Here is a 20,583-nt window from a genome sequence, read left to right on the forward strand (position 1 = left end):
CTGCCTGATTGCCCCTAACCGCTTCTGCCTGCCAGCCTGATTGACGCCTAACTGCTCCCCTGCCGGCCCAATCGCCCCCAACTGCCCTCTCCTGCCAGCCTGGTTGCCCCCAACTGCTCTCCCCTCAGGCCTGGTCCCCCCCAACTGCCCTTCCTCCCCTGCAGGCCCAGTCACCCCCAACTGCTCTCCCCTGCCAGCCTGGGTACCCCCAACTGCCCTCCCCTGCTGGCCCTGTCGTCCCAACTGCCCTCTCGTGCCAGCCCGGTTGCCCTCAACTGCCCTCCCTGCCGGCCTGGTTGCCCCTAACCGTCCTCCCCTGCCAGCCTGGTTGCCCCTAACTTCCCTTCCCTGCAGGCCCAGTCACCCCTAACTGCCCTTTCCTGCCAGCCTGGTCCCCCCCAACTGCCCTCCCCTGCAGGCCTGGTCCCCCCAACTGCCCTCCTCTGCTGACCTGGTCACCCACAACTGCCCTCCCCTGCCGGCCACCTTGTGCGAGGGTGTGACAGTCAATTTGCATATTACCTCTTTGTTATATACGACTATATAGGCGCAGTGCACGAAGTTCGTGCACTCGGGAGGGGGGGAATCCCTCAGCCCAGCCTGCGCTCTCTTGCAGTCTGTGAGCCTCAGGGGATGTCCCCTGGGAGCAGGCCTAAGCCGTCAGTCGGACATTCTTAGCGCTGCCACAGAGGTGGGAGAGGCTCTCACCACCACAGCTGTGCTCGCCAGCCGTGAGCCCGGCTTCTGGCTAAGCGGCGCTCCCCCTGTGGGAGCGCACTGATCACCAGGGGGCAGCTCCTGCATTAAGCATCTTCCCCTGGTGGTCAGTGTGCGTCATAGCGACCAGTCGTTCCCGGCTGTTCTGCCGTTTGGTCGATTTGCATATTAGGGTTTTATTATATAGGATTATGTATTATTTTCCATACAATGTAAACCTATTTTTGCCCACCCCATATTTATTCTACAACCCTATCCTTAATGTGGAACTTACTGAAAAGATGTCACTGTAATTAGATCATCTGTGAATAAACACCTCAAGTATTTTAAATGTCAACTGAAAGGCTTTTTTACTCTTAAGTCATGTAAATATTCCAAAAACATCCTGTTTACTAATTTGCTTAACAAACTCTTCCTAGATTACTGCTTTCAAAATGAATCAGACTATGCATAGTTTAACAGTCTGCAATCAAAATTAAATTCAGAAGTTGCGAATAAGCTTTAGAAACTTTTACAGCAGTATGATAGAGTAATTTTGTATCTGTTGAATCTAATAATAAGAATCTAATAATAAAAAATTAGAGTGTGCATTCTGTGTGTCTTTTTCAGTTAGTTTCTTTTCTTAGTAATCAATCCCTTTTTTATCTTATTTTTTTATATTTTTATTTATTTCAGAGAGGAAGGGAGAGGGGAGAAAGATAGAAACATCAATGATGAGAGAGAATCATTGATCAACTGCCTCTTGCATGCCCCACACTGAGGATCGAGCCCACAACCCAGGCATATGCCCTGACCAGGAATCAAACCTTGATCTCCTGGTTCATAGGTTGATGCTCAACCACTGAGCAACACTGGCTGGGCAATCCCTTTTTTATTTTATAAAATTTTTTCACCTGTCCAGATAGACTGGAAATTTTAAAAATTGGTCCTTCAACACCGGTGCGAGAAGCAGTGTCCTAGAACAGCGGTCGCCAACCAGTGGTCTGCGGACCACTGGTGGTCTGCGGACCACTGGTGGTCCATGAGATCAGAAAGGTTGGCGACCACTGGTTTAAGGAAACCTTTGGAGCAGCGGTCGCCAACTGGTGGTCCGTGAGGTCCGAAAGGTTGGCGACCACTTTCCTAGAAGCCACAAAAGTAGACTCAGCCCTGACCGATTTGACTCAGTGGTTGGAGCATCGGCCACAGACTGAGGGTTGCAGGTTCAATTCAAGTCAAGAGCACGTACCTAAGTTGCAGGCTCGATCTCTGGCTTAGGTGGGGCACATGTGGGAGGCAGCCGGTCATGTGTCTCTCTCCCATTTATGTTTCTCTCTGTCTCTTCCCTGCCCTTCCACTCTCTCTAAAAATTAATCGGGGAAAAATATATCCTCGGGTGATACATTTAACAAACAAACAAAAAAAAGTAGACCCAGACCAAAGAAGCCCTCAGGATACCTCTTCTATGAGGTGACTCCTCCCCGCCCAAGCCCAATGGTATTCACTGCTGTACTGCACAGCAGGAGTCTGGCCAGGCAGAAGGCACCTGCAGCAGGAATTCCTGTGAAGCCCGAGTAACGGCTAGGTGTGTGCCTAAAGAAATTATACTTCGAAGACTCCCACAGGCTCTGCCACTGGTGCCTGAGTTTTCTGGAGCCCAAGCCCAGCACAATGGTCTCTGACACCTGTGGTCCTAGGCTTTGTCTCTTTTTCCACTCATGTGTTGCTGCCCTATTTCCTCTTCCTCCTCCATTTTTGGGGCTGGGGATGTGCCCACATGTACTTTGAACTCACATGCCTTTTTAGTAGCAGTAATAACTACCTGAGCCAGCCACTGCTCTTTCGCACAGGGCCAGCAGCCCACGGTGGCTTCCCAGGTGGAGGCAGCATGGAAGGACAGAGCCCAGACTCTGGAACCAGGCAGGCCTGACCTGAAGCCTTGTCTTCCCTCTTGGTAGCAAGGTGACCTAGTGCAAGGTGCTCTTTCCTCCCCCTGAGCCTCAGAGCACAACCTGCCCTCCCCACCCCACCCCCCAGCATCCTTGCAGGGTGGTGATGAGGCCAGCAGATAACGGATATAAAGCACAGAGTACACAGAATCATTCAAATGATAACTACCATTATTAATTCATCCTGGTCACATCCTACTTAGGGTCAAATGGCTTCCTAATTCCCATCACATCAGAGTAAGATGCCATGCCTAGCAGTCCTGCCCTCCATGGTTTGGCCCCTCCTTCCTCTCTAACAGCAACACTACCTTCCATCTATGGGCCACTTGCTATGCACCAGGAACTCTGCACTCACCATCTCATTTAATCTCACAGCATCCTTCCAACCGCAGTGATACCACCTATATTTTATAGCTGAGGAACCTGTGGAGCAGTGCAGGGGTCTTGCCGCACCCTCCACCTGTCCACACCACATGGCCTGAGTTTGGTGCAGGCAGGCAGCCCTCTCGGTTGGGATAGTCTCCTTCACCCCTGTTTCCAGTAACCTTACCTATCTGGTTCAAGTCCCACCACCTCCAGCAAGCACTTTGCCAACCACCATTCTTTGTGCTGGCTCCTTATCTCAATTCCCAAGTACTTAATTTGTTCCACAAAATTTAGTATTTGATCACTTATGTGATTACAGTACTGTTATATGTCTATTATCATCAATTACACTACAATTACGGTAAAAATTACAATACAAACTCCTGTAAGGAGCAGAACGCCTTTATTAAACAGTTATCATTGTATTGTTCCACAAACTTAGCTTTTGTTTTTCAGCTTTCTGGTGGATTCTGCATAAACGGTTTCACACACTTTGGAATTTTTGTAATGCTTCTGCATCCTAATTATTGCCAACTATCAGAAATCATAAGTATGGATTTTACCAAAACCAATTTATTAAAATGTCTTAACAATTTTAAGAATTAGATCACATTTGCTTATTCAGTCCCAGTAGAGTATTCATATTCAGTATGTCATAAATGCTCAATATCTGTTAATGAATGAAACTGTAATTGTTTTTAATTTTTTTCAACAGTAAGATTAAATTTTATCATTATACTCATTAATTTCTGCATAAGGAGTTAATAATTACAAATAATTTGTTAGTATCTTATTCACAACTCAGAAAAAATTTTTTTAAATATGTATTTTATTGATTTTTTACAGAGAGGAAGGGAGAGGGATAGAGAGTTAGAAACATCGATGAGAGAGAAGCATCGATCAGCTGCCTCCTGCACACCCTCTACTGGGAATGTGCCTGCAACCAAGGTACATGCCCTTGACCGGAATGGAACCTGGGACCCTTCGGTCCGCAGGCTGACGCTCTATCCAGTGAGCCAAACCGGTTAGGGCAAGAAAATTTTTAAATGATGGTTTAAAACTCCTACTACAGAGCTGAGTATCAAAATCCTTGATCAATAAGTACAAACTTTAAAATGTCATGTTTCTTGCCCTAGCCAGTTTGGCTCAGTGGATAGAATGTTGGCCTGAAGACTAACGGGTTCCAGGTTCGATTCCAGACAAGGGCACGTACATCGGTTGCAGGCTCGATCCCTGGCCCTGGTCAGGGCCCATTCAGGAGGCAATGTGACGTGTCTCTCTCACACATTGATGTTTCCCTTTCTCTATCTCTCCCCTCCATTCTCTCTCTCTAAAAATCAATGGAAAAATATCCTCCAGTAAGAAAAGTAAGACAACAAAAAAATGTCTTGCTTTTCTTTTCCTTGGAGGTTATTTTTTTAATATGCTTTTATTGATTTCTGAGAGGAAGGGAGAGGGAAAAAGAGATAGCAACATCAATGATGAGAAAGAATCATTTATCAGCTGCCTCCTGCACACCCCCTCCCAGCAACCTGGGCATGTGCCCTGACTGGGTATCGAGCTGCAACCTTCTGGTTCATAGGTCAACACTCAATCACTGGACCACATGGCCCAGCTCCTTGGACTTTTATTCCTTAAAATCCCTGGAATTCATTTTATAACAGATACTGTTGCAATACAGAGTCAGCTTGGTTGGTTTAGCACCATATTACCGGGCATCTATCTTTCCAGCACCATAAAGGACTGCAAAAGATGCTCTCCTGTTCCAGCTCACACCTTCATCCCAGACCCCGCCTAAGCTGCTGGCCAGCTGCCGAGCCAACAGGAACACAGAGAGGGCCTGTGCTGAGCCCTCTGCGTGGGAACCTACCTGAGGACCCAGAAGCATTTGATGTGATATGGAAATATCTCAGAAAGACTTCTTTTGAAAAGTATACATAAGATTATTATGGGGGCAATGTAGGTAATAAAGATGGGCTTTATTTTCCCAAAATTTCACATTCTCCTTCCTCATCCGAGAATCACCTCAGAGAGAACCAGTCCCACAAAACTTGCCAGAAACAAGTCCTTTTACTGGCATATCTAACAGCTGCCAAATACCCACCCAGACCAGAAGCTCACCCCGTCTACACGAGACACCACTCTCTTTCCTCCTAAGCCCCTCTCTCAAGCATAAAGGCCTGTTGCCTCAGTTGGGCCCCCTGTACGGCACCCCTACCAAATGATGGCTGCAGAGCCTCACCAAGAAGTCTTCCCCAGACCCCACCCAGCCTAGGTCGGCCTCCTTGGCTGAACACCAGGCTCTTTCCACCCATTTCTGCCCACAACGAATTCAACCAAACACCTCACTGCCCACACATTTCGTCAGGTTAATCTTCATGAAGCCTTAGGTCACTCTCCCACTCAAATCCTCCCAGGCTCTGCCAGGCATGACATAACATCGGCCAGCTCCCTCGCTTGGTATCTACAGGCCTTCCTAAAGTGGGCCCCTCCACACACTTCACCCCCAGGGGCTGCCTGTGCTCTGCACACCTTCTGGCCTTTCCTCACATCCTCCTCTCACTTAGAGCACCTACCCCACCCTGACATCCACACGCTTCTGCTTAAGCAGCACCAGTGTCACTTCCTCCTGATCTCACCTCCGGAGGCATTCTTCACCTTTGCGAGTGCTGATCACTACGTGCCACATTCATTAGCCGTAGCATATTAACTGTATTCCATATACTGTGAAAGTCCAGCTCCTTTTAAAAACAATGAAAAAGTCAGGAGCCTGCTGAGTCACTGACAGCCTGAATGGATAAGTCAAAAATAGCTGAAGCAACCCCACTGCATCGAAGCTCCAACGTGCCCATCTGAAACCCAGGAGACGAGGTCGTGCTTTCCACTGTCACTCTGCCCTCATCCCAGGCAACCAGGACTGGGGCCCAGAGTAAACAAGGGATCACTCCCCAGGGCCGTGAGGGCTCCCCTCCTCAGAAAGAAGGAGACCTGTGGAGTCCTGCCTAAGACTCAGGATCCCAAAGCAGGGCTGCTCCATAGCCTTTCTTGGGGAGACCGGGCTTCCTAGTGCCTGCGAGGGGTGAGTCCACGACAGCCTGAATGGATAAGTCAAAAATAGCTGAAGCAACCCCACTGCATCGAAGCTCCAACGTGCCCATCTGAAACCCAGGAGACGAGGTCGTGCTTTCCACTGTCACTCTGCCCCTCATCCCAGGCAACCAGGACTGGGGCCCAGAGTAAACAAGGGATCACTCCCCAGGGCCGTGAGGGCTCCCCTCCTCAGAAAGAAGGAGACCTGTGGAGTCCTGCCTAAGACTCAGGATCCCAAAGCAGGGCTGCTCCATAGCCTTTCTTGGGGAGACCGGGCTTCCTAGTGCCTGCGAGGGGTGAGTCCACAATCTGGGCTGGACCATGCACATTTAACTGGTCATGGGGGGGGGGGGCGCTGGGAAAACGCCAGCACCTTCCAAATCACAGACTGAATGAAATGAGGCTCTGACCACTCAGAGCTGAGATGTTCACTTTGTGAAGAAGGCTCAATGCACTATTTAAGAGAAGTTTTCTTCAACATAGTGGAAAATAACCTGGCTCCCATGACAAAAATACCAAACAGCGATTCACACTCAGGTCAACAATTTAACACTCAGGTAACAATCAGCTGTAAGGCATGGCACAGGCTCTGGTGTCCAACCCACCTGCCCTTTAAGTAGAAACAAAACCAGTCTAGCCCTGGCGGGTGTTTCTCAGTAGTTAGAGCATTAGCCTGTGCACTAAAGGGTCTCAGGGTCGAGTCCTGGTCAAGGGCACATACCTGAGTTGCAGGTAAGATCCCGGGCTCTGGTCAGTATGCGTGTGAGAGGCAACCAAGCAATGTGTCTCTCTCTCTCTCTCTCCCTTCCTCCCTTCCACTCTATCTAAAATCAATAGAAAAATATCCTCAGGTGAGAATTAACAACAACAACAAAAACCCAGTCTAATCTGTGAGACACCCATATGCACAACCCATCCTTCTGCATCTTCAGTTCAACAGTTACATCGCAAAACCCTGCAAAATTGGCATTAATGATATTTAAAGAGTCCAACCTTTATCAGAGCAGGGATGTTAAGAAGTCAGTTGGGTTTGGGATCACTAATCCCAGTAGAAAACAATGTCAATCAATTGTACAGTTTCCGTGTTTGAAAGGGCAGAAACTTATGTCTTAACCTGGCACATAGGTCTCATTAAATATCTACTGTAGAAATGAAGCAATTCTGAAAATGGAGGGAAAGAAAAGTAAAGTGTTAGAATCCAGAAGAGACAAGCAGCCAGACAGATATAAAAGCAAACATATGATCCTCCTGCTGACCAAAATCCTACCTAACAACGAATGCCTTTGTGGGTGCCCTTAGCAGACAGAGGGAAGTCACATCCTGGTGACAAAGCTCCTCTGCATCAGCTCCTCTGGTGCTGTCACAAACCAGGGCCCTAAGTTCCCCTGCCAGGACATCTTACAGGTGGGGACAGGGACAGGATCAGCTGTGAGGAAGCTCTGCTGGAGTCCCTGCACCTGTACTCTGCCTCTGGCTCCTCCAACTGCACCACATTGCTGTTGCCTCCTCCGATTCCATCACTGTGTGACTCCATGTCCCCATGCCTGATGAGGTGGGAACCAAATATTCCAGCCCTGCTCCATGTGGCCCAGATTCCAGCCCTACCTTCACAATGCATTTACCTCAAAGGGCTGTTTTTATTAAAATGGAGTAAAATACAAAAGTCCCAAGTATGATGCCTGCCACTTGAGAAAAGTTAGCTCCCCTTTTCAACTTATACATCTCCTTCTGAAAGCATAAGGATTTTTTGCTTATCATAGAGGCTTTGAAAATTCTCCTCATTCATTAATGCCTACAAAGAAATAGAAATAGGAGAAACAGAAATATTTCTTTCTGCCCTAAATTTCCTGCAGACAACAGCAGAACCCCGGTGTAGAGCATGTTTTCCTTCCAACATAATTTTCCCAAACAGGACAGCAGCTTCCCTCTCTGCTTTCCTCCTCTGAAACACACCAGGCCCACCCTCACTGACAACAGCCGTCCCACGTCCCTTACTAGCATGCTCTGAAGGCTCGGAGCCCGGAAGGAGCACCCGCCACTCACATTCCAGGCCATGAGAGAGGGACGGGACTCCATGAGGAAGATGGAAGGGCAAAGTGAGACCATCTCAGAACCCAGACAGATGATGAGATGTGACGTGCAGGGGCCATCTTCCTGCCACCATCCCACAATGGGAAGAGGTGCCTGGGTACAAAATAGGCAAAATGCATTCGGTGAGGTCTTCAGAGCAACCATCTATGGGACTGCCTGCTGTTCACCACAGAAAGCTCCCCTGCAGACCTGCAGGGGGCAGGTGGTGCCAGAGGGAGCACCTTCCCCCCACCCAGTGCTGGCACTCAAATGTCTGCTGAAATAGCAGGCTTCTGTTGTTATCACGCATCATTTTTTCCCAAGGCAGCTGTCACTTAAAACTGTTAGCTATGCAAAATCTACTCCTCTTCCCTCTGAGTAGTTTTTTAAAATGAACTTAAACAGCTGCTAAGCTGCAGCACCTTCGCCCTCTCTTCATTTTCATATATTGCACTCCACTTTCAGGGTGAGTCTATCAAGGCAAAAGGCCACCAGGCTGTCATGGTGCTTCGTCCAGGCGAATGAAATACTGATTTCTTCATTAAAGAAAAACTATGAATAAACGCCAGATAAATTCAATTTGCACATGTCCTAAAACCAGATCTCATCTCATTAAAATGCTGATATATTCAAATAACCTATTTTTTATTAAACCCCATTAAAGATGCATAGAAATATGCATTCCCATTCTTACGGGAACACCAACATTTCAAATGGACGAAAAGGCAAGATACTTTCATTTCTGCAAAAAACACTCATTTGATGTTCTTAGAGAATAATTTTTAAAAATTTCCATGAAAGGCGTGGGGTGGGGAATTCTACAACTTTCTAAAAGTGGTGTGACAGCACCGGGCAACTAAGGCCACTCAAGGCAGGGAGCAGTGCCCAGAAGCTGCTTAAGGACTATACTCTTGTGTTCCTACATTTACTAGTGGACAGTTCATGCGCTTACAGTGTTTGGCACAGCACATAGCTGATTTTAAATTTTTCTGATTCAAGAAGCTCAGTAATATAAGCTCCTCAGCAGAGGAGCTCCCATTTGAAGTGAGAGCGGCCCTAAATCCCTAACTGTGTAGAAGCACTGCCATTTCCATGCCCCCATTTTCTCATCCTACAGAGAAACTGAGGCCCAGGGAGAGGTGGTGATCTGCCCAAGGCTTCACTGAGCCTAGGACTGTGCTTTTAACCAGAGCAAGCTGAGGCTACCTTTTTTTCAAGCACCCAACTTCAGTTGGGACAACGAACTACTAAATCTGTAACATACAAAGTTTCAGAAAATGACACCGATGTGTACCAGTAATTTTACATTAAAGATGGCATTTTGGAGCCTGTACGTTGCTGTATTTTCAAACAGGAAGCAAGAGAGGTAGCGAGAACATTGAATTTGTCTTATACAATGAAGAGAGATCAGCCACTAAAATAGTGACCTAAGCACTGACTGTGGCTTCTGTAATTCAAATAGTCTGGTCCAGCCAGGCCTCAGCTGAAGAAAGTAGCCTCAAATCAATGAGAGTCACAGAGAGCTGACCCATCCCAAGTACGACTACGATGAAAGCTTTGATTTCTCCTTCATCTTATAGCATCACTGGAACTACTCAGCATTTTTTAGGGCATAACTACTTTATAGGCCGCCACGGGAAGAGCCACTTAAATATTTCTGTTTTTCCCCAGGAAATTTAAAAAGCTCTTTTAGGCATCTGAAATGTATCAGGCACTAGTATAGCCCTAGTAACGCAATAGCACCAGTTTCAAAACGTGGACCAGTAAGACGGGCACATACAGGAATGTGGAGGAGCAGGCCTCACCTAACTCCCATGGAGTGTAAACTGGCACAGCCTTTATGCAGGACAATTTGGCAACATGCAGCAAAAGCCTCCTTTCCTCAGACATAAATCCAACTCCTAGCTTAGAACAGTGGTTCTCAACCTTGGCTGCACATTAGAATCACCTGGGAATCTTTTTAAAATCCTGATTTCTGGGCCTCATCCTCCGGAAATTCTGTTTCTTTGTTACTAATGTTGTGGCCCCACCCATAACAGAATTTCCGGAGGATGAGGCCCAGAAATCAGGATTTTAAAAAGATTCCCAGGTGATTCTAATGTGCAGCCAAGGTTGAGAACCACTGCTTTAGAAGATATTTCTCACATGTATGAACTATTTGTATTAGCTAAAAACTGGCCCAACACAAACGTCCATCTACAGCAGGCTAAATACACGGTGGGCTATCCAGGGACTACTACTCATGGGGTAAGGCACTGAGAACAGAACACAGAAGGATCTCAAACACAATCTTGAGAAACATTTACTAAATAATGCTATTTAAATAGAGTTCGAAATCAGGAAAACTAATCTGTGATGCTGGAAGTGAAGACAGTGGTCACCCTTGAGGAGTGTGAGGAAGGAGCCACAGGGGAGGCTCTGGGTGGCCAGGAATGCTGTTTCTTAATCTGGGGTTGATTCTACTTTGTGAAAAATTAATAGAGCTTTAAACTTAGAAACATTCTTGTTTGTTTCCTATCTTAAAAGTTAAATACTTTTTAAAAAATACATTTTTATTGACTTCAGAGAGAAAGGGGGAGAGATAGAAACATCAATGGTGAGAGAGAATTGTTTGGCTGCCTCCTGCACACGCCCTACTGGGGATTGAGCCCACAACCCGGGCATGTGCCCTGACCCGGAATCGAACCGTGACCTCCTGGTTCATAGGTTGACGCTCAACCACTGAGCCATGCCAGCCAGGCAATGTTAAACACTTTTAATGAGCAAACACACATACAAAGACAGTCAACTCAGCTCTGTTTGTAACAAAACATTATTAACATCCTATGTGTTCCAAGAAGAAAATGGGTGAATATATCATGTAGCCATTTAAATGAAGGTAGTAATTTACTTATTTTACTATATCATTTACTATATCATTAAATGAAAAATGCAACAATAAAAATGGGATTCTATGCCCTAGCTGGTTTGGCTCAATGGATAGAGCATCGGCCTGCGGACTGAGGGGTCCCGGGTTCGATTCCGGCCAAGGGCACATGCCTGGGTTGCGGGCTCGATCCCCAGTGGGGAGCGTGCAGGAGGCAGCCAATCAATGATTCTCTCTCGTCATTGATGTTTCTCTCCCCCCACCCCACCCCCCGCTCCTTTCCTCTCTAAAATCAATAAAATATATTTTTTTAAATGGGATTCTACAAAAAGAATCTCAAAGAAATATAAAAACTACTCATACTGTAATCATATTTTTAAATATATATTTTTATTTATTTCAGAGAGGAAGGGAGAGGAAGAGAGAGAAACATCAATGACGAGAGAGAATCATTGATTGGCTGCCTCCTGCACAATGGACCGAGCCCACAACCCAGGCATGTGCCCTTGACCAGAATCGAACCTGGGACCCTTCAGTCCCCAGGCCAACGCTCTATCCACTGAGCCAAACTGGCCAGACCTGTAATCAAATTATTAAAAATAACAGTATATTGTTATTTTCAATGTCTTGTAGAGCAAAACAAGTTAATAAAAAGACCCTTATAAATCAAGAGACCAACTATAAAGAATATTTATGAATCTGTCAAAAAACAGACTGTTCAAATGTAAAATTTTTACATATGAAAATGTAGTGGTTTTTTCCAAAACTAGTTCATGCACATAGAAAAAATACAGAAGATATATGATGTTTGGGATTTGCTCCACTGTAAGGGTGAGATAATAGTGGACATGAGACAAATGGAAATGTTGGGAGACAGGTATATGGAAGTTCGTTATACCATTCTTAATGTGTGCTTATCTTAATTTCTAACTTTTTGTCAATAATCACATATTACTTGTGTAATATTTTTAAATAGAAAAGGAGAAAAAAACAAACAGTCCAAAAACACTACTGAAACTATTTCAAAATTATTCTAGTAGTTTTAAACCATGTCATGGCCTAGCACAGGGTCACAGGAAAACATGTGGCTTGTGAGCAGCAAAATTCACCATAAAAGGAGCTTTCTGTTACATCAAGTAAATGGGTGAGTGGGATGGTGATGCTTTATTCCATCATAAGTTTCACATGAGTTAGGACCACTGGAGTTGGTTATTAACATTTCTATGGCACCAGTGATGTCACTCAATGAGATGAGAAAGGACAGACAGATAAGACCATGGCTGGTTCTATTGTTTCACTCTTCAAATAGTACTCCAATGTGAGAAGGGTTCACCGTGTGCTCCTAATGTGCTACAGTGGCAAATAAAGATAACTTTTCCCAGAGCCCTCTGAGAAATCCAATCCGTTCCAAGTTTGCCTCCCAATCTGCCTCTAATGTAGGTCTAAAATTGAATCCACATCTTTCTCACAAGAATTGAACTGAGAATTTATCATCTATCCCATGCTTTTCTAGAAATCCTAAGAAAACTTAATCTTAAATTATCCTATCCCGAAAAAAACAGCTAAAAGGTTTACACAGTAGAATTTGTTTTTCTGCATTCAGTAATATTTTAGCATTTAAATGTTAAAATCTTAAGGCCTGAAATAAAAATATTAAGCTCAATAGGGATGGAATTATATTTATAGCCTCAGCTGGGACAAACTGTATTTTAAATGTAGGTTAGCAGGCCACCAGCTTGGCACTGAATGAGAAGCTCCACAGTGAGGGCTGAAATCAACCATAACCCGACAGTTAACTCTTGGCAACAAGTGCTTCACTCTAAGCACTTATCACTCATTATCTCATGTAATAAACCAAACATAATTAAAAACTTGCAACTGCTAACTTAAAAAGTTAAATATAAAGCTATTTACAAAGAAGTGGACGGAAGAAGCAACTATTTCCCAGTGTGAGTAACTGTGTGATATATCTCTATATACAATGGTCTACATTCATGGAATCAGAAGACAAACAGAGCTGGAGAGGAACTTAAAAGAAACAAAACAAAAACAAAAAAACAAGCATATTTGCTCTCAAGATGCTGCAATTTAAGACCAAAGAAGTTAATTGCCCCAAATCAGCCAATCAATTCACACTGCAACTGAACTTGGAGCTCTAGTCTTACTCCCTATTATGTGTACTACACCCAGTAAACTCAGGAAAAGCACTAGTAAACTGAACCCAAAGCCCTCATTTCTGTCTCCTTTCCTTTTGCCTGTGGTCTTCTTGGTTCTACATCAGACAACAACAACAACAACCAGTTCTCAGAACTTGATATTATATTAAAAGTACAAAAATCCTTGCAAAGCTCATTAAGCTTAGCATAAACCAAAGGACACTCACCTAGTTGGTGCAAAGTTCACAGGTGTGTTCCAGCTGCTGGCAGCTACTCTAGGCTGAGGTTGCAGGCAGAACAGTCGGGTAGAAGGGAGGTGTTTGCTTCCTGATAATTCAAAGTTCCTGAGCAACTAAGGCCAAAGCCCACTCCCACAGCTCTTTCAGCCTGAGTCCCTGGCAAACAACTCAATTGTTTAACATTTTTAAAGAACCTCAATTATTTCTGTGCGAACTCACATTCAATCCCATCCGCCACGCAGGCCCTAATCCAGGAAAACAAAAACATTGACTAGTGTACCATTTCAAAAGTGTAAAACTTTAGAGAAAACTCTAGTTGAAAACTTACATTACACTTTGAAGTGTGGTTGGGAGCACCAATCATTCAGTTTCTGCCATTCCTAGCCCTGTGAGCTTAGACGAGTTTCTTGCCATTCCACACCACCGTTTCCACAAAATGGGAAAATAAGAATATAGTATCATCTCCCTCCCCTTATTGGTAGCTTGCTTTTGCAGTTACCCACATTCAAACATAGTCCAAAAATATCAAATGGGAACTTCCAGAAATAAATAATTCACAAGTTTTAAAATGCATGCCATTCTGAGTAGTGTGATGAAATTTCACGCCATCCTGTGCCGTCCCACCTGGGACATAATTCATTCCTTTGTCCAGCATATCTACACCACATTTACGTAAGTTTTACTTTAGCATATTGTTATAATTGTTCTATTTTATTATTAGTTATTGTGGTTAATCTCTTATTGTGCCTAATTTATAAATGAAAGTATATTGTGTATGTACAGGAACAAACACAGTATATGTAGGGTTTGGTACTATCTGCAGTTTCAGGCATCCACTGAGGGCCTTGGAACGTAACCCCCACAGATAAGGGGTACTACATTAACAAACAGTTCTAACAAACAATGTTTAAAGATTAAGGAGTTAAATGTGTAAGGTGATTTGAACATAAAGTGCTATGTATTAAACGTTATCACTATTAAGTCAGTAAGATCAATTTACATTTGTTAAATGCACTCAAACCAAGAAGTAGTGTGTGAGCATGAAAACAAATATTTGATTCCTCACAGGCACTTAAAAAAAGTGTATTTTTCTATCTAGTTGCCTGTCCAAAAATCTGTGTATTTAAATATATGGGGGGACATCTGAAAGTGAGAAGGGGGTAAGGTCAAAGAGAGGAAGCACCTGTAGCCTAAACAACAGCCCTCTCTCCTCGTCAGAAATGACCCTGTCCCCAGGGTTGAAGAAGGGTGCAATCGGCTGATATTGTCCCCTTCACTCTCACCACTCAGCTGGACTCAGGCAAAGCCAGCAAAATAACTTTTTCCAACCACGTAAGATTTTACTAAATTCAATGTAGTATAATTTCTTAAGTTGTAAAAATAAGTTCAGAGGCCAGATCTGTCTAGTATACCAATGTACATCTTGACGGAAATACAAGTTAATTTCTGAGACAAATACACTGAGTAGAACATGATGGCTATGTGAAAATGTGGAAGCTGGACTATGATATCAAAGCCTCCTTTACCCCCCACTTCTCTGACATACTGTAAATAAATGAATATTAAGAAAAATAAATAAAACAGCCTGTGTTTTTATTTCTAAAAAAGCTGAAAGGTTGCTACTCAGTGGATGGGGTTAAGACTATGATGGGAGAAATCGGAAATGTGGGTATTGCAACCATTTGTTCTACGACCACATGACAGTCACATACTCACATGTATTCTTGGGAACAAGGGTCCACACGAAAGGCAGAGTGGAATGCTAGAGAGGATGCTGCCACTTGCCAGCTGTGCAGCCCTGGCAAGCCCTTCATCCCTCAGGGCCTCCCCTCGCTCACCTGCATAGAAAGTGGGAACCACCACTACCCAGTCTGCACAGGGTTTGTGAGGATGAGACGGTCTATGTGAAAGCACCTAGTTTAGTGCCCCGCACAGAGTAGGTGTTGAATAAATGGTAGCTGTGATGATATACAAATTAATCAATAGCTATTAATATAATCTATGAATTAAATAGCTAATAGGCTTTTACTGCAAGTTTCCTGTGAGGAGAGCCTTGAATTGGATCTGATAAGTCAGTGGTTCTCAAAGGTTAGCACATCAGAATCACCTGGCCGGCAAGGTGAACACACTGCTGTGCCCCACCCCAGAGTTTCTGATTCAGCAGATCAGGAGTGGGCCCCAGAATCTGCATTTCCACAAATGCTGAGCAGATGCTGCTGCTGCTGCTGCTGCAGGGCCACACTTAAGACAACCACTGCTGTAAAGGAAGAGAGAAGAGGAGCTCGATGGTTTCAGTAAATGTAGGAAGTCAAATATTTAGGCAACAGTAGAGGCGAGGATGTGGGATGGCACTTGAGAGCCCGAGTCAAGCAGACACACAAAACAAGTGTGCAGGGGCAACAAGGTCTGAGCTTGGCCATCTTGTTCACCACAGAAATGGGGACAGAGAGATTTTGAAGAGGCCACTGGTTGGCTAACATGCTTACTATGCTCAGCTTGGGTTTGATAGTTTTAGCAGAGTGAGACTTACAAATCCTGGGAAAGTTAGCCACATGGTAAAAATGGCATTGCAGCAGAAATGGGACCATAGGTAAAGCCAGACTAAGTGGCATGGAAATGGGGAAAAAAAGAGCAAAAGCAGTAAAAGACCATCTTTATTCTGATGCAGGTGATCCCAAAACTCCCTCTATCACTATAGCCAAAAGCTTTCTTTCTGCAACATGATGGCCCACACAGAGAGTCTACTAGAAAGGAGAAACACGGCCACCTGAGACTCAAACCCTCACTAAACTCTCCTCTTTATGAACTGGTATTACTAGGCATTAATCAAGGGAGCTAAGAGGCCTCAAACATGAGTCATTCAAATGAGAGAGAAAAATCATTTCTTTAGTTTTATATAATGTATTAAACATGTTCCTTAAGTTAACTAGCTAGCATTGCCTCTTTTATTACTAATCTTATCAACCTTTATTTATCAAATAAAAATTTTACAAAATCTGTTTCAAAACAATGTTTACCAGTAGATTGCATTTCACCCACTCTTTTTAAGTCAACACTGATAAGACAAACATAACCACAACTTACACTGAAAAATATACTGGATGTGGCCCCACTGTTCTCCATCACTTGGAGTTCAGCAGAAAACTGCAGACAAATTATCCCTCATATAAGACATAGAGATCAAGAAATAGCAAGAAATCCTAATTGTTTGCTCCCCCCAAAAAGGGGAGAAGAGCCCTGGCTGGTGTGTCTCAATGGTTAGAGTGTCAGCCCATGCACCAAAGAGTCTTGGGTTCAATTCCCAGTATCTAGGCTGCAGGTTCTATCCCTGGCCCTAGTTGGGGTGCGGCCCTAGTCAGGGTGCGTGCAGGAGGAAACCAATCAATGTGTCTCTCTCACATCAATGTTCCCCTCCCTTCCTCTACCCCTCCCTCCCTTTCTCCTTCTCTCTTCCATTCTCTCTAAAAATCAATGGAAAAAATATCCTCAGGAGAGGATAACAAAACAAAAAGTGTGTGTGTGTGTGTGTGTGTGTGTGTGTGTGTGTGTGTGTCTGGTTTGAAACCTCATCTTACATCTTATACCAGAATAAATCTCAGCAGTATCAAGGAGATATCAAATGTAAACAATGAAACTCAGAAGTACAAGAAGAAGAAGATGTTTTAAAATATAGTTAGGAGATTTAAGTATGACTCAAAACCCATAGCCATGAGAAAAAATTAATACATTTTCCTATAAAAAATAAAACAAAATTTCTACTTAGAATAAACACCACAAGCAAAAACAGAAGTCAACTGACAAATGGAACCAAATGTCTGCATGTCTGCAACTCAGACTATAGATTAAGGGCTAATCTGCATAAAAGAGAACTCCTACAAGTCAATAGAAAAACACACACCAAAATCCCAGTAGAAAATGGTACAGGACATGGACAACTCACAGGAAAGAGAATACAAATGGCTATTAAGTATATGAAATGATGCTTAACTCATAGAATGAGAAACACAAACGATGGTGTTATATCATGTCTCATCTGTCAGTCTGGCAAAGATTAAATAACAGCACACTGTGCCAGAAGTATAGATTGGTACAAGCTGTGGAAGGCAATCTGTGTCTATCAAAACCACAAATGCACATGTTCTTTAACCCAGCAATCCCACTCATAGGAATTTAATCCTCAGATATACTAGCAACATGGCAAAATGATACTTGTATAAGGCTATTTATTGCAGCATAGTTTGTAGAGCTACCCACTGGACTGGAGACAACTTCAATGTCCATCAAAGAGGGACTATGGTACATTTGTACAATGGGACATTGTGCTGCCATCAACCAAATAAAGAAGCTCTTTACACACTGACAAAGAATAATCTCCAAAATACATTTTAGGAAACAAACCAAAAAAAGGTATGAAAAAATACAGATGCTAAAATTTGCATTTTTTAATGGAGAGGACTGTATCTGTGATTTTGTAAAACCACAGGCCATGTCTGGAAATATACACAAGACTTAACACTAGTTACTTCTGAGGAGGACAGGGAACTAGGGGACAGGATGAGAGACATCACCGAATGACCTTTGAATTTTGAACCAGGTGGATTACCTATTTAAGAAATCAAATATACCTCTGACAAGTCATAATACCTATGTCCTAAATGAAGATTTTTCACTAAGTTAATCGAGATAAATTCCTTTCACTATTCACTTAACAGTATTTACTGAGCTCCACTACATGTTCGAAGCATTGTGTAGGCACTGGGGTCTCAGCAATGCAGACAGAGCCCCCTCCTGCCATGGACTGTAGGAGGGTAATCGAGTAATCAGTATGTATTGGAGAGTGACGAGGACTACGAAGAAATGCCCGTCAGGAAGGGAGTTGAGGGGCTGAAGCGGTGGGGGATAGTAATACTTTCCTGGGTCGGGCAATAGAAAGCTTCTTTGGCAGGCTCACACTTGGGCAGAGATGTGAAGAAGTGAGGGAGCAAGCCTGTGGCAAGGATTCTAGTCAGAGGCAAGAGCACACACAATGGCTCAGAGGGCTGAATGTGCTCACAGTGTGGTAGCAAATCACTCCAGGCATTTGGGGAGAAAGAAGGTGCCCGATCATAATAAGGAAATTAGATCTCATTCTCAGTGATGTGAACAAGCATCCAAAAGTTTTAAGCAGTGGACAAACACGATCTGACCTGTACTGTTTAAAAGATCACCACTGCCATCAGAAAACTGTTAGAAGCAAGGGGAGAAGCGGGAGCCCATCTGGAGACCACTGAGATGATCCAAGTGAGAGACGATGCTTCCTTAAACTGAGGAGGTGAAGGTGGAGGTAGAGGTGATCAGGTTCTGGAGATATATATATATATTAAGGAGTTTTTAAAAAAATGTATTTTATTGATTTCAGAGAGGAAGGAAGAGGGAGAGGCAGAAACATCGATGAGAGAGAATCATTGATCAGCTGCCTCCTGCACGCCCCCTACTGGGGATTGAGCCCACAACCTGGGCATGTGTCCTTGACCGGAATTGAACCTGGAACCCTTGAGTCTGCAGGCCGATGCTCTATCCACTGAGCCAAACCGGCTAGGGCATGGTTCTGGATATATTTTAAGGTAGACCCAACAGACTTTACTGAAGAATTGGAAGTAGACTAGGAAAAAGAAAGAACTCACAAGTAACTCCAAAATATTTAGCCCAAGGAACTTTCTACAATGATCTAATAGGTTCATTAAAACAAAACAAAAAATCACACCTTCATGTAAAGCTCAACTACTCTAAAATAGGTTATGAACACCATCAGCAAAAGCAATGCTTATTTAGATACTAAATTAGGAAGCTGCAGAAGATCTTAAAGTTGAAAAAGAACACATACCTGGGTTTATTCTCTAAATACTCATGAGCATCTACATGGTACCAGACACAATATTAGAGACTGGGAACCTAAATTATTTTAAAATACATAACTAAGCACCAAAAAAGGTTTGGCAGAAAAAACACCAAAACACAAACAGCTGTGGGAGATGAGAATTTTTTTTCCTTACTTGAAGTTTCCAGAGTTTCTATCATAAACATACCCTTAACTTTTAACTTTAATCGGGGAAGAGGGAGCGGGGGGATTATTCCCTTTCACTGCCACCAGTGAAAGAAAAACTCCTACACACCAAACTTATTAGTGATTTGAATGATTACAAGACTTTCCTTCTAAGACAACCGATTTCTTAGCTTTCTTCCATGCACCTCCCTGTTGCCAGTGCTAAGGTAAGATGTATGTGTGGTAGATATGTATGGGGAAGGGGGGAAGAGAGGAGTGGTACAGATGAATGGGGTTCACATACAGCTTTTGTTCTTTCAGTACGTTATCTCAAGACAGAGATGAGAAAGATCAGAGGCTGATTCTTTGAAATATTTCATCAAATACCAAGTATATTCAAGACAATATGCTTATCATAGTAATCTAACCACATCAATAAACAAGTGACAAAGTCACTTATACATTTATCCATTCATTCAAATATTTATAGAATGCCTATAATACATTAAAGGCGCTGAGTGAGACATAAGGAATTCAGCAAAGATCAGATAAAACCAGCTCTCCTGTGTTTGCAATCTAGTTTAGGGGGTGGGGAGAAAAGGGACATTAAATTTCAAATTCAAATTATTTTATTATTGTCATGACATGTGCTAGAGAGATGACCTGGTAGAAGCTAACAGGAGATGTGACCTAGCCTAGGGGTCAGGATAAGAGGCTTGGACAAAAATGACATGAACTAAGATTTAAAGAAGTAGGAATTAAACAGGTGAAGGGATAGGGAGTGGAAGTACTAGGTGTACCAGTTAATAATGGCGGATTTTGTAATCAAAGAAAACATGATAATTTCAAGAGAAACATCAAAAGTGCTTTATTCAAAGTAATGTCTATCGCTAGCTACACATTTCCCCCATCTTTCAGGTAATTTGTGGATACCGCCCCAATAGAACTTTTTTTGTTTTGAGGCAAACCATTCAGAGACCCAATTTTCCACTTCTTCGTATGTTTTGTAGTGCTGCTCAGAAAGTGCATGTGCCATTGATCGGAACAAGTGGTAATCTGAAGGAGCAAGGTCTGGTGAATACAGCGGGTGGGTTAATACTTCCCAGGCAAGATCTTTTAACGTGTCTTT

At 43.5% G+C, this 20,583-nt stretch overlaps 1 protein-coding gene across 6 annotated transcripts in view; it reads right to left on the bottom strand.

Moving 5' to 3' along the window:
• The window catches only part of WDR20 (WD repeat domain 20), a 53,339-nt gene that overhangs the window by 18,890 nt on the left and 13,866 nt on the right, over window positions 1–20,583 (bottom strand). For 2 of the 6 annotated variants that reach the window (XM_005877854.2, XM_005877852.2), the window contains exon 2: window positions 8,145–8,285. The exons of the other annotated variants lie outside the window; for them this stretch is intronic. In XM_005877854.2, coding sequence (XP_005877916.1) covers window positions 8,145–8,285 — 141 coding nt within the window. The remainder of the gene's footprint in view (window positions 1–8,144; window positions 8,286–20,583) is intronic. 6 annotated transcript variants of the gene reach the window in all.

Source organism: Myotis brandtii, unplaced genomic scaffold, assembly GCF_000412655.1.
Source record: "Myotis brandtii unplaced genomic scaffold, ASM41265v1 scaffold535, whole genome shotgun sequence".
NCBI lineage: Eukaryota > Metazoa > Chordata > Mammalia > Chiroptera > Vespertilionidae > Myotis > Myotis brandtii.